Source organism: Loxodonta africana, chromosome 7 (assembly GCF_030014295.1).
Source record: "Loxodonta africana isolate mLoxAfr1 chromosome 7, mLoxAfr1.hap2, whole genome shotgun sequence".
Classification (NCBI taxonomy): Eukaryota; Metazoa; Chordata; class Mammalia; order Proboscidea; family Elephantidae; genus Loxodonta; species Loxodonta africana.
In genome coordinates, this window is record NC_087348.1 from 9,015,743 (window position 1) to 9,027,949 (window position 12,207).

Sequence of the window (12,207 nt, forward strand, 5' to 3'; positions counted from 1 at the left end):
TGCTAACAGAAAGGTCAGCAATCTGAAACCACTAGCTGCTCTGTAGGAAGAGGACGTAGCAGTCTGCTTCTGTGAAGATGACGGCCTTGGGAATCCTATGGGGCAGTTCTACTCTGTCCTATAGGGTCACTATGAGTCAGAACAAACTCGATGGCAACAGGTTATAGCCCAACATATGATGTATTTTGGTAAATATTTCATGTGCACTTGAAAAGAATGTGTTTTCTTAAGTTGTTGAGTATAGAGCTCTATTTAAGTCAATTAGATCAAGTTGCTCAATGATGTTATTCAAATCTTCTAAATCTGCACTGATTTTTTTTTTTGTTCACTTGTTCTATTAGTTATTGACAGTTGTGTTAAAATTTCAAACTCTAATTGTGGGTTTGTCTACTACTCATTTAGTTCTGTAATCTTTTAGCTTGCACATTTTAAAGCTATAAGTGCATATACATTTAGGACGGTTTTATCTTTCTGTTGAATTAACCATTTTGTCATTATAAAACATCCCTCTTTATTTCTGGTAATATTTCTTGACTTAAAGTCTACTTTGTCTGAAGTTAATACAGCCACATCAGCTTTCTTTTGATTAGTGTATGCTTTCCCATCCTTTTACTTCAACTTTTCTGTGTTCTTATATTTAAATGTAACAGTATATTTGATTTTTAAAAGTTCAATTTGACATTTTTTATTGGAGTATTTAGTCCATTCGTTATTATTGTAATTACTTATGTTGTTGTTGTGTGGCATCAAGTCGATTCCAACTCACAGCACCCTCTATGACAGAGCAGAACTGCTCCATAGGGTTTCTTAGGCTGTAATCTTTATGATGAAGAAATTGAAGATTTTTACCAACTTCTGCAATCTGAATTAAGGGTCCCGGACAGAGCTGGAGGAAAAGGTAGAACAAAATTCTAACTCACAAAAAAAGACCAGACTTACTGGCCTGACAGACACTGGAGAAACCCCAAGAGTATGGACCCTGGACACCCCTTTAGTTCAGTAAAGAAGTCACTCCTGAGATTCACCCTTCAGCCAAAGATTAGACAGGCCCATAAAACAAAACAAGAGTAAAGGGACACACCAGTCCAAAGGCAAAGACTAGAAAGCAGGAGGGGACAGAAAAGCTGGTAACAGGGAACTGAAGGTCGAGAAGGGGAGAGTGTTGGCATGTCATGGGGTTGGTAACCAATGTCACTAAACAATATGTGTACTAATTGTTTAATGAGAAAATAATTTCTATAAATCTTCATCTAAAGTGCAATAATTAAAAAATTTAAAAATTAATTACAATTTCTATAGTCTGAAATTCATCAAACATGCAGTCAAGATGCACTGATAATTACTGGTGATGGGATGCAAGAAGGCTGGAAATAAAGAAGAATCAGTAGTTGGAAAATAGGGCTTTGGTGAAAGAAACGATGCAGGAGATTGCATGATAGAGTTTTATAAGACCAATGACCTATTCATTGGAAATACTTATTTTCAACAATGTAAATGGCGACTATACACATGGATCTTGCCAGACGGAATATACTGAAATTAAATCGACTACATCTGTGGAAAGAGAATGGAGAAATTCAATATCATCAGAACAAGTCCAGGGCCGACTGTGGAACAGACCATCATTTGCTCATACGCAAGTTCAAGCTGAAGCTGAAGGAAATCAAAACAAGTCCACAACAGCAGAAGTATGACTTTAGGATATCCCACCTGAATTTAGAGAGACCACCTCAAGAATAGATTTAATGCATTGAACAATAATGACTGAAGACCAGATGAGCTGACATCAAGGATATCACACACGAAGAAAGCAAAAGGTCATTAAAAAGACAGGAAAGAAAGAAAGGCCAAAATGGATGTCAGAGGAGGTTTTGAAACTTGCTCTTAAACATAGAGTACCTAAAGTGAATATAAGTAATAATGAGGTAAAAGAGCTGAACAGAAGCTCTCAAAGGGAAAAACCCTGCAGTTAGAAAACCAAAAAGGTAGAACACACTCAGCATTTCTCAAGCTGAAAGCACTGCAGAAAAAACTCAAGCCTCGAGTTGCGATATTGAAGGATTCTACGGGGAAAATAATAAATGACACAGGAGGCATCAAAAGAAGATGGAAGGAACACACAGTCACTGTACCAAAGACAATTTGCCGATTAGGAAGCAATTGTACTGAAGGAAGAGGTCCAAGCTGCACTGGAGGCATTAGTGAAAAACAAGGTTGCATTAACTGACAGAATACCAATTGAAATATTTTAACAAACGGATGCAGCACTGGAAGTGCTCACTCGTCTATGCCAAGAAATTTGGAAGACAGCTCCCTACCCAACCAACTGGAAGAGATCCGTACTTGTGCCCATTCTAAAGAAAGGTGATCCAATAGAATGCAGGAATTATCGAACAATATCATTAATATCACACGCAAGAAAAATTTTGCTGAAGATCATTCAAAAGTGACTGCAGCATTACATTGACAGGAACTGCCAGAAATTCAAGCCGGGTTCAGCAGAGGACGTAGAACGAGGGATATCATTGCTAATGTCTGATGGATCTTGGCTGAAAGCAGAGAATATCAGAAAAATGTTTACTTGTGTTTTATTGACTATGAAAAGGCATTCGCCTGTGTGTATCATAACAAATTATGGATAATATTGTGAAGAATGGGAATTGCAGAACACTTAATTGTGCTCATGCAGAACCTATACATAGACCAAGAGGCAGTCATTTGAACAGAATAAGGAGATACCTACCACGTTGCTTAAAATCAGGAATGGTGTGTGTCAGGGCTGTATCCTTCACCGTATTTATTCAATCTGTATGGTGAGCAAATAATTCGAGAAGCTGGATTATATGAAGAAATGCAGTATCAGGATTGGAGGAAGACTCGTTAACAACCTGCAATATGCAGATGATACAACCTTGCTGAAAGCAAAGAGGACTTGATGCACTTATTGATGAAGAGCAAAGACCACAGCCTTCAGTATGGATTACACCTCAACATAAAGAAAACAAAAATCCTCACAACCAGACCAATAAGCAACACCATGATAAACATAAACAGAGAAAAGACTGTAGCTGTCAAGGATTTCATTTTGCTGGGATCCACAGTCAACACCCATGGAAGCAGCAGTCAAGAAATCCAATGACATTACATTGGGCAAATCTGCTGCAAAAGACCTCTGCAAAGTGTTAAAAAACAAAGATGTCACCTTGAGGAGTAAGGCACGCCTGACCCAAGCCACGGTATTTTCAATTGCTGCATATGCTTGTGGAAGTTGGACAATAAACAAGGAAGGTCAAAGAAGAATTGATGCCTTTGAATTATGATGTTGGCAAAGAATACTGAATATACCACAGACTGCCGAAAGAACGAACAAATCTGTCTTGGTAGATGTACAGCCAGATTGCTCCTTAGAAGTGAGTACGGTGAGACTTCGTCTCACATACTTTGCACATGTTATCAAGAGGGACCAGTCCCTGGAGAAGGACATCATGCTTGGTAAAGTAGAGAGTCAGCAAAAAAGAGGAAGGTCCTCAACGAGATGGATTATCACAGGGGCTGCAACAATGGGTTCAAACATACCAAGGATTATGAGGATGGCACAGGACCAGACAGCGTTTTAATCTGTTGTACATAGGGTCGCTATGGTTGCTGTGAGTGGGAACTGACTAGATCACACCTAACAACTTTTTTTTTTTTGTACTTTAGATGAAGGTTTACAGAACAAATTAGCTTCTCATTAAACAATTAGTACACATGTTGTATTGTGACATTGGTTACCAACCCCACAACATGTCGACACTCTCCCTTCTGGACCTTGGGTTTCCTATTACTAACTCTCCTGACCCTCCTGCCTTCTAGTCTTTGCTCCTGGGCTGGTGTGCCCCTTTAGTCTCAGTTTGTCTTATGGGCCTATCTAATATCAACAACAGTCTTTACAGGAGCAGACCGCCAGGTCTTTTCTTCCAAGGAGCCTCTGGGTGAGTTTGAACCATTGAGTGCTTAACCATTGCACCACCAAGGCACCGTAATTATTGTCCCATCTGTTTTTTTTTGGTGTGTGTGTATGAGTTCCTTTATTTCTTCTTATATTTTGTTGGATTAATCAGTTATTTTATATTATTTCATTTTCTGCTATATTTCTACTTACATATTCTTTTCTTAAATAACATTTTATTGTGTTTTTATTGAAAGTTAGGTTCCTGTTCAACGATTATTACAGAAATTATTCAGTGATGCTGGTTACATTTTTCACAATGTGTCAACATTCTCATTAATTATATTCTGGATGGTTGGTTTCTAGTAATCTGGCTTCCGTGCTGCCTTACATTCTTTATCTTTGCTTTAGAGTGACTGTTGACCATTTCCTCTCATATAGATGATTTTTTAAAGGTGCACAGTACTCACTGGTAGTATTCTTTATTTTCTGAGCCAATCTGTTATTCGGCTAAAATTATGTATTCTTTTCTTGTTCTTTTCATGTCTCTATATTTAAAGACCCCCACGTGTCTGTCAGTCTGTCGTACTGTGGGGGCTTGTGTGTTGCTGTGATGCTGGAAGCTATGCCACCGCTATTCAGATACCAGCAGAGTCACCCGTGGAGGACAGGTTTCAGCTGAGCTTCCAGGCTAAGACAGACTAGGAAGAAGGACCCGGCAGTCTACTTCTGAAAAGCATTAGCCAGTGAAAACCTTATGAATAGCAGCAGAACATTGTCTAATATAGTGCTGGAAGATGAGCCCCCCAGGTTGGAAGGCACTCAAAAGATGATTGAGGAAGAGCTGCCTCCTCAAAGTAGTCAACCTTAATGATGTGGATGGAGTAAAGCTTTCGGGACCTTCATTTGCTGATGTGGCATGACTCAAAATGAGAAGAAACAGCTGCAAACATCCATTAATAATGGGAACCTGGAATGTATGAAGTATGAATCTAAGAAAATTGGAAATCGTCAAAAATGGAATGCATAAACATCGATATCCTAGGTATTAGTGAGCTGAAATGGACTGGTATTGGCCATTTTGAATCGGACAATCATATACTCTACTATGCTGGGAATGACAACTCGAAGAGGAATGGTGTTGCATTCATTGTCAAAAAGAACGTTTCAAGATCTATCCTGAAGTACAACGCTGTCTGTGATAGGATAATATCCATACGCCTACAAGGAAGACCAGTTAATACAACTATTATTCAAATTTACACACTAACCACTAGGGCCAAAGATGAAGAAATAGAAGATTTTTCTCAGCTGCTGCACTCTGAAATTGATCGAACATGTAATCAAGATGCATCTATAATTACTGGCAGTTGGAATGTGAAAGTTGGAAACAAAAAGAGGGATTAGTAGTTGGAAAATATGGCCTTGGTGATAGAAACAATGCCAGAGATCGAATGATAGAATTTTGCCAGACCAACGACTTCTTCATTGCAAATACCTTCTTTCACCAACATAACAGCAACTATACACATGGACCTCGCCAGATGGAACACACAGAAATCAAATTGACTACATCTGTGGAAAGAGACAATGGAAAAGATCAATATCATCAGTCAGAACAAGGCCAGGGGCCAACTGTGGAACAGACCATCAGTTGCTCATATGCAAGTTCAAGCTGAAACTGAAGGAAATCAGAGCAAGTCCATGAGAGCCAAAATATGACCTTGAGTATACCCCACCTGAACTTAGAGACCATGTGAAGAATAGATTTGACCCACTGAACACTAGTGACCGAAGACCAGACGAGTTGTGGAATGACATCAAGGACATCATCCATGAAGAAAGCAAGAGGTCACTGAAAAGACAGGAAAGAAAGAAAAGACCAAGATGGATGTCAGGGAAGACTCTGAAACTCGCTCTTGAGCGTCGAGCAGCTAAAGCAAAAGGAAGAACTGATGAAGTAAAAGAACTGAACAGAAGATTTCAAAGGGCCTCTCGAGAAGACAAAGTAAAGTACTCTAATGACATGTGCAAAGAGCTGGAGATGGAAAACCAAAAGGGAAGAACACACTCAGCGTTTCTCCAGCTGAAAGAACTGAAGAAAAAATTCAAGCCTCAAGTTGCAATACTGAAGGATTCCATGGAGAAAATATTAAATGACGCAGGAAGCATCAAAAGAAGATGGAAGGAATACACAGAGTCATTATACCAAAAAGAATTGATCGATATTCAACCATTTCAAGAGGTGGCATATGATTAGGAACCGATGGTACTGAAGAAAGAAGTCCAAGCTGCTTTGAAGGCATTGGCGAAAAACAAGGCTCCAGGAATTGATGGAATATCAATTGAGATGTTTCAACAAACAGATGCAGCGCTGGAGGTGCTCACTCGTCTATTCCAAGAAATATGGAAGACAGCTTCCTGGCGAACTGACTGGAAGAGATCCATATTTATGCCTATTCCCAAAAAAGGTGACCCAACCGAATGCAGAAATTATAGAACAATATCATTAATATCACACGCAAGCAAAATTTTGCTGAAGATCATTCAAAAACGGCTGCAGCAGTATATCGACAGGGAACAGCCAGAAATTCAGGCCAGTTTCAGAAGAGGACGTGGAACCAGGGATATCATTACTGAGGTCAGATGGATCCTGGCTGAAAGCAGAGAATACCACGATGTTTACCTGTGTTTTATTGACTATGCAAAGGCATTCGACTGTGTGGATCATAACAAATTATGGATAACACTGCAAAGAATGGGAATTCCAGAACACTTAATTGTGCTCATGAGGAACCTTTATACAGGTCAAGAGGCAGTTGTTCGGGCAGAACAAGGAGATACTGATTGGTTTAAAGTCAGGAAAGGTGTGCGTCAGGGTTGTATTCTTTCACCATACCTATTTAATCTGTATGCTGAGCAAATAATCCGAGAAGCTGGACTACATGAAGAAGAATGGGGCATCAGGATTGGAGGAAGACTCATTAACAACGTGGGTTATGCAGATGACACAACCTTGCTTGCTGAAAGTGAAGAGGACTTGAAGCATTTACTAATGAAATCAAAGACCACAGCATTCAGTGTGGATTACACCTCAACATAAAGAAAACAAAAATCCTCACAACTGGACCAATGAGCAACATCATGATAAATGGAGAAAAGATTGAAGTTGTCAAGGATTTCATTTTACTTGGATCCACAATCAACAGCCATGGAAGCAGCAGTCAAGAAATCAAAAGACGCATTGCATTGGGTAAATCTGCTGCAAAGGACCTCTTCAAAGCGTTGACGAGCAAAGATGTCACTTTGAAGACTAAGGTGCGCCTGACCCAAGCCATGGTATTTTCAATCACATCATATGCATGTGAAAGCTGGACAACGAATAAGGAAGACTGAAGAAGAGTTGACGCTTTTGAATTGTGGTGTTGGCGAAGAATATTGAATATACCACGGACTGCCAAAAGAACGAACAAATCTGTCTTAGAAGAAGTACAACCAGAATGCTCCATAGAAGCAAGGATGGCGAGACTGCATCTTATATACTTTGGACATGTTGTCAGGAGGGATCAGTCCCTGGAGAAGGACATCATGCTTGGCAGAGTACAGGGTCAGAGGAAAAGAGGAAGACCCTCAACGAGGTGGATTGACACAGTGGCTGCAACAATGAGCTCAAGCGTGACAACGATTTTCAGGATGCCACAGGACCAGGCAGTTTTTCGTTCTGTTGTGCATAGGGTCGCTATGGGTCGGAACCGACTTGACAGCACCTAACAACAACAACAGCAACATATTTAAAGAAGAATCTTAGTGCAATGTTTCACCTGAGGATGAATACTACTGGTGGACTTTTAGAGAATGTGGCACCTGTAAAGGCTGGAAGTGCACCCATTAGTTTCACAGCCTAGTACATTCTCAGAACACATAGCATCCCATATAATAATAATAGCTGTAATAATTACAATATAGTATCTAACACCTATATTTGCTCTTACAATACGCCAGGTACTGCTCTAAGTGATTTCCATGTATTAACTAACTTAATCATGAATATGAACACAGATAAACATTGAAGCAGACACATTCTATTCTATACTTTGTGTCTCTCAGCCCTCTTACCCCTCCAAATTCCACTTGAACCCTGCTACTTTCTTTTTGGCTTCTACATCCCCCAGAAAAGGCTCTCCATCTCTCCAACTCCCTTCTCCCCAACACACGGTCCAGCTCATTGGTGCAGTAGGTGTCCTTCGTTCCCTGCCTCTTTCCTGCTATCTTACTGTGTCTGCTCTGACCTGCACCACTTGGTACCTACTTGAGGGAGATAGGACCGCACCTCCTCCTTCCTTATCTTCAGCCATGGCCCACTGTGTACATGATCTCCAGCCCCCCAAAGCATTTACCTCTGCATGTCCAGCCCCTACCTGTTCTTGGTACAAGGGAAATGCTCAATAAATATTCGTTGAATGCATGAAGTCAAAAGGAAAGAACAAGAATATATGGTCTTATGATTATATGAACACAGATATACAAATGAAGCCTGTCATGGATTGAATTGTGTCCCCCCAAAATATCTGTCAACTTGGCTAGGTCATGATTCCCAGTATTGTATCATTGTCTATCATTTTGTCATCTGATTTGATTTCCCTATGTGTTGTACATCCTGTCACTATGATGTAATGAGATGGAGTAGTGGCAGTTATATTGATGAGATCTATAAGATTAGATAGTGTCTTAAGGCAATCTCTTTTGAGATATAAAAGAGAGAAGCGAGCAGAGAGACAGAGGACCTCATAGCACCAAGAAAGCAGTACAGGGAGCAGAGGGCATCCTTTGGCCCTGAGGTTTCTGCGCTGAGATGCTCCCAGACCAAAGGAAGACTGATGACAAGGACCTTCCTCAGAGTCAACAGAAAGAGAAACCCTTTCCCTGGAGCCAGCGACCAGAATTTGAACTTGTAGTCTACTAGACTGTGAGAGAATAAATTTCTCTTTGTTAAAGCCATCCACTTGCGGTATTTCTGTTACAGCAGCAGTAGTAACTACGACAAAACCATAGTGCTGAACACGATCCCTCCCCACTCCCCAGGAGGGGCCCTAGCTCCTTCTCAATCCCTTCTTCTTCCCCAGCAAACCAGCTTGAGTCTGTCCTGACAGAAGAGGGATGACAGTGATAGGTCCCTTTCCATCTGTCAGGGCAAAAGTAAAACCCTTCCTTGGCACATTCTCACCGGCTTTCATGTAGGTGCTGCAGAAACGCACCCCTCCCCGTCTCTCTGTGTGTGTGTGTGTGTGTGTGTGTGTGTGTGTGAGACACACACACACCTCGCCCCATGATTGGGTATCACGGATGATGGAGTGAGGTGGGTGTCGGGAGGGGTTTGCATCCTCTCTTTACCTTGCTCTCCTTCTCCACCTCCTGGTTCTCCTCCATCACGCTCCTTCCCCTCTGCAGGACACAAATGCTGCCCGCGCTTCGTCCCCCGTAACTCGCCCCGCCGAAAGGACCGGGTAGGGACGCTCGCGGCTGACCGAGACACTCTCCCTCTCCCAGCCAGAGTCACTTGAAGTCGGGAATGCCTCCCCCCCCGTTGGCCCCAACTGCGCCCTTTAATTGGGTGCCATCTCTACCGTGCGCGACGCCATTGGCTGCCCAGACCCCAAATTTTAAGGTGGAGCGCAGATCCGGAGAAGGCCAAGCATAGGCGACAGCAGGGAGGCTGGGGCCGGGGACTTTGGGGTCACAGAGGTCGCACGCCTCACAGCCCCCCCGACGGCGCGCGCTGCCGGCGGACTCCCGCGCGCCCCCTCTCCGGGCCCCGCCTCCCAACGGCCTCGCGCGGCTCGCGCATGCGCGCTGGCCGGCTCTCGAGCTAACCGAACGGTGGGCGGGGCAGCGGGCGGGGCGAGGGCCTGGTGGGAGGGTGGGTGGGGGCTGTCGGGGAGGGGCGGGGTGGTGGGGGCCGAAGACGAGGGGCTATGTCTGTGGAGAAGGGGGTTCCGTTAGGCTTTCGGCACTGGGGCGTGAGGGAGCCGAGGGGCAAGGCGCATAGGACGTCGAGGAGGCGCCACAAGGCCCGCGGCCAGCGTGCGGGCGGCCAGGCCCCGAGTCGCGGTGCGCCGCCAGTCGAGCCGGGCTGCAGGGGGGCGCCGACCCTGCGAGATAAACTGTGGAGGCCCTGGAACGGGCTCATCGTGATCGGAAAGAGAATGGAACTCCTGGGTAGGAACACGACTAAGCCTAGGTCGGGGGACCAGAAGCTGGAGCCTGGGTATTGGAGAATGGATGCGGTGGAAAGGACTGACTCCAAAGAGAAGCCGGGCCTGAGTAAGGGGAGGGTGGATTTGAACCTGCTGCACAGTGTAGCAAGTGCATTACGGCCTTCCGCTGACGTGGGGAAAGGCAGCCCCAGGGAGATCTGGGCAGAGCGAGAGGCCAAACGCAGACTCCCGGCCGTATCTGAGAGTGCAGTAAGGTCTAGGAGGGGGTCCGGCTTTGAAGAGAGTTTGAGGTCCACTGGGGAGAAGGTACAGACCTACGGAGAGGGGTGGAGGTCCAGTGGAGAGGATATGAGATCCAGAGGATATAAACTGAGGTGGAGTTTGGAGGAGCCCAGGTCAAGTGCAGAGAAGAAGGAGTCCAGGGGAGAGAGAAAGAGACTGAGTGATCCAGAGACCAATAGAGAGAATTTGAGATCCAGAGACCATAGACTGAGATCTTGGAATGGGGAGAAGCCAAAGTCGAGCGCAGAGAAGCTGGTGACCAGTGCAGAGAAGCGGGGATCCAGTGCAGAGAAGTTGGGGACCAGTGGAGAGAAGCTGGGGTCCAGGGGAGAGAAATTGCGATCAAGTGGAGAGAAGCTGGGGACCAGTGCAGAGAAGCTGAGGTCTAGTGGAGAGAAACTGGTGTCCAAGGGAGAGAAGCAGGGGTCCAGGGGAGAGAAATTGCGATCAAGTGGAGAGAAGCTGAGGAGCAGTGGAGAGGATTTGAGATCCACTGGAGATAGACTGGGGTCAGGTGGGGAGAAGTTGGGGTCCAGTCAGGAGAAGCTGGGAACCAGTCCGGAGAGGCTGAGGAGCAGTCGAGAGAGGCTGGGGGCCAGTCGGGAGAAGCTGGGGACCAGTCGGGAAAGGCTAGGGGCCAGTCAGGAGAAGCTGGGGACCAGTAGAGAGAAGCTGGGAACAAGTCAGTTGAATCTGGTGACCAGTCAAGAGAAGCTGAGGGCCAGTCGGGAGAGGTTGGGGACCAGTCAGTTGAAGCCGGGGACCAGTCGGGAGAAGTTGGGGACCAGTGAGGAGAAGTTGGAGAGCTCAGGAATGGGAAGCATAAATGAAGAGAAAATTGAAAGAGTGATAGAAGTTATTGATAGTGAAAGTGTGGTAGAAGTTCCTGATGAAAACGTAGAAATTCCTTTTGAAAGTGTAGAAAGGAGTGATGAAGAGCTAGAACAGACTGCAGAAGGAATGGAAGTTGAGGGGGTCGTCTTGAGTGAAGTGAAGGATATTGCTGAGGAGTCGGTTTCTATGGAAGAGAAAGAAGCCGCAGGGGAAAGTGCGAGTGAATGAGACAGATGAAGGACAGAAGTCGACAAAGGAAAGAAAAGTAGATAGGGTACGCATTGAAAGTCAAAAAGGAGAAATTAAGCCAAGAAGAGCATTACTGATCTGGAAAGGGTAAAGATGAAAAAGGAAAGGAGAGAATCTGAGCCTAAGAGAAAAGAGTGGGAATGAAGAAGAGCTACTGGGGATGAAGGTGGAGAGTAAGGACCAAAGGAAGCAAAGAAGAATGGGAAATGGAGATATTTTTGAGAAGAAAGGAAACATTTGGTAACAAGTTGATAGAGGAAAATTGGATATTGGTTTCTTGGAGAGGAGTGTGATGGAGGAGCTTGTAAGGAAATGTTTGAGAAGTGGATTTAGGATGGGCTTAGAGGGATTTAACAACAGAAGATTGGGTGTATGAGATCTAGGAGGCTGCGTAGGGAGGAAAACGGAGAACTCCAGCAGGATAAAGGAGAGACATGGTGGGATGGGGAAGAACAGGCAAGCTGGCATGAGTAAAGCACATTTCTGGAAGAGGATCTGTGACAAGGACCCTCCGGAAGAATGAGGGGCACCGAAGTGACAAAACCAAGAGGAGAAGAGAAAAGGAAGTCAAGGAAGGAAGGAAGGAAGAAGCCAGATCTCATAATGGTGATTATGTTTGTTGGTTTTTAAAGTTATTTCCTTCACTATTTCTGTACTGTCCTCTCCCACATAGCCAATTCCATAGTCTGATGTGAC

General features: G+C 44.2%; 2 protein-coding genes across 2 annotated transcripts in view; one reads left to right on the plus strand and one right to left on the minus strand.

Moving 5' to 3' along the window:
- Positions 1–9,316, minus strand: part of SNX32 (sorting nexin 32) — a 37,798-nt gene extending 28,482 nt beyond the window's left edge. Inside the window, 1 exon segment of the mRNA XM_064289281.1 lies at positions 1–9,316. This exon segment is cut by the window's left edge and continues 21,892 nt beyond it. The gene's annotated coding sequence lies outside the window, so the exon portion shown is untranslated.
- Positions 1–12,207, plus strand: part of LOC104846807 (uncharacterized) — a 29,584-nt gene that overhangs the window by 3,888 nt on the left and 13,489 nt on the right. The window contains exons 3-5 of the mRNA XM_064289282.1: positions 9,380–9,435; positions 9,672–9,840; positions 9,932–12,117. Coding sequence (XP_064145352.1) covers positions 9,380–9,435; positions 9,672–9,840; positions 9,932–11,490 — 1,784 coding nt within the window. The 3' untranslated portion in view covers positions 11,491–12,117. The remainder of the gene's footprint in view (positions 1–9,379; positions 9,436–9,671; positions 9,841–9,931; positions 12,118–12,207) is intronic.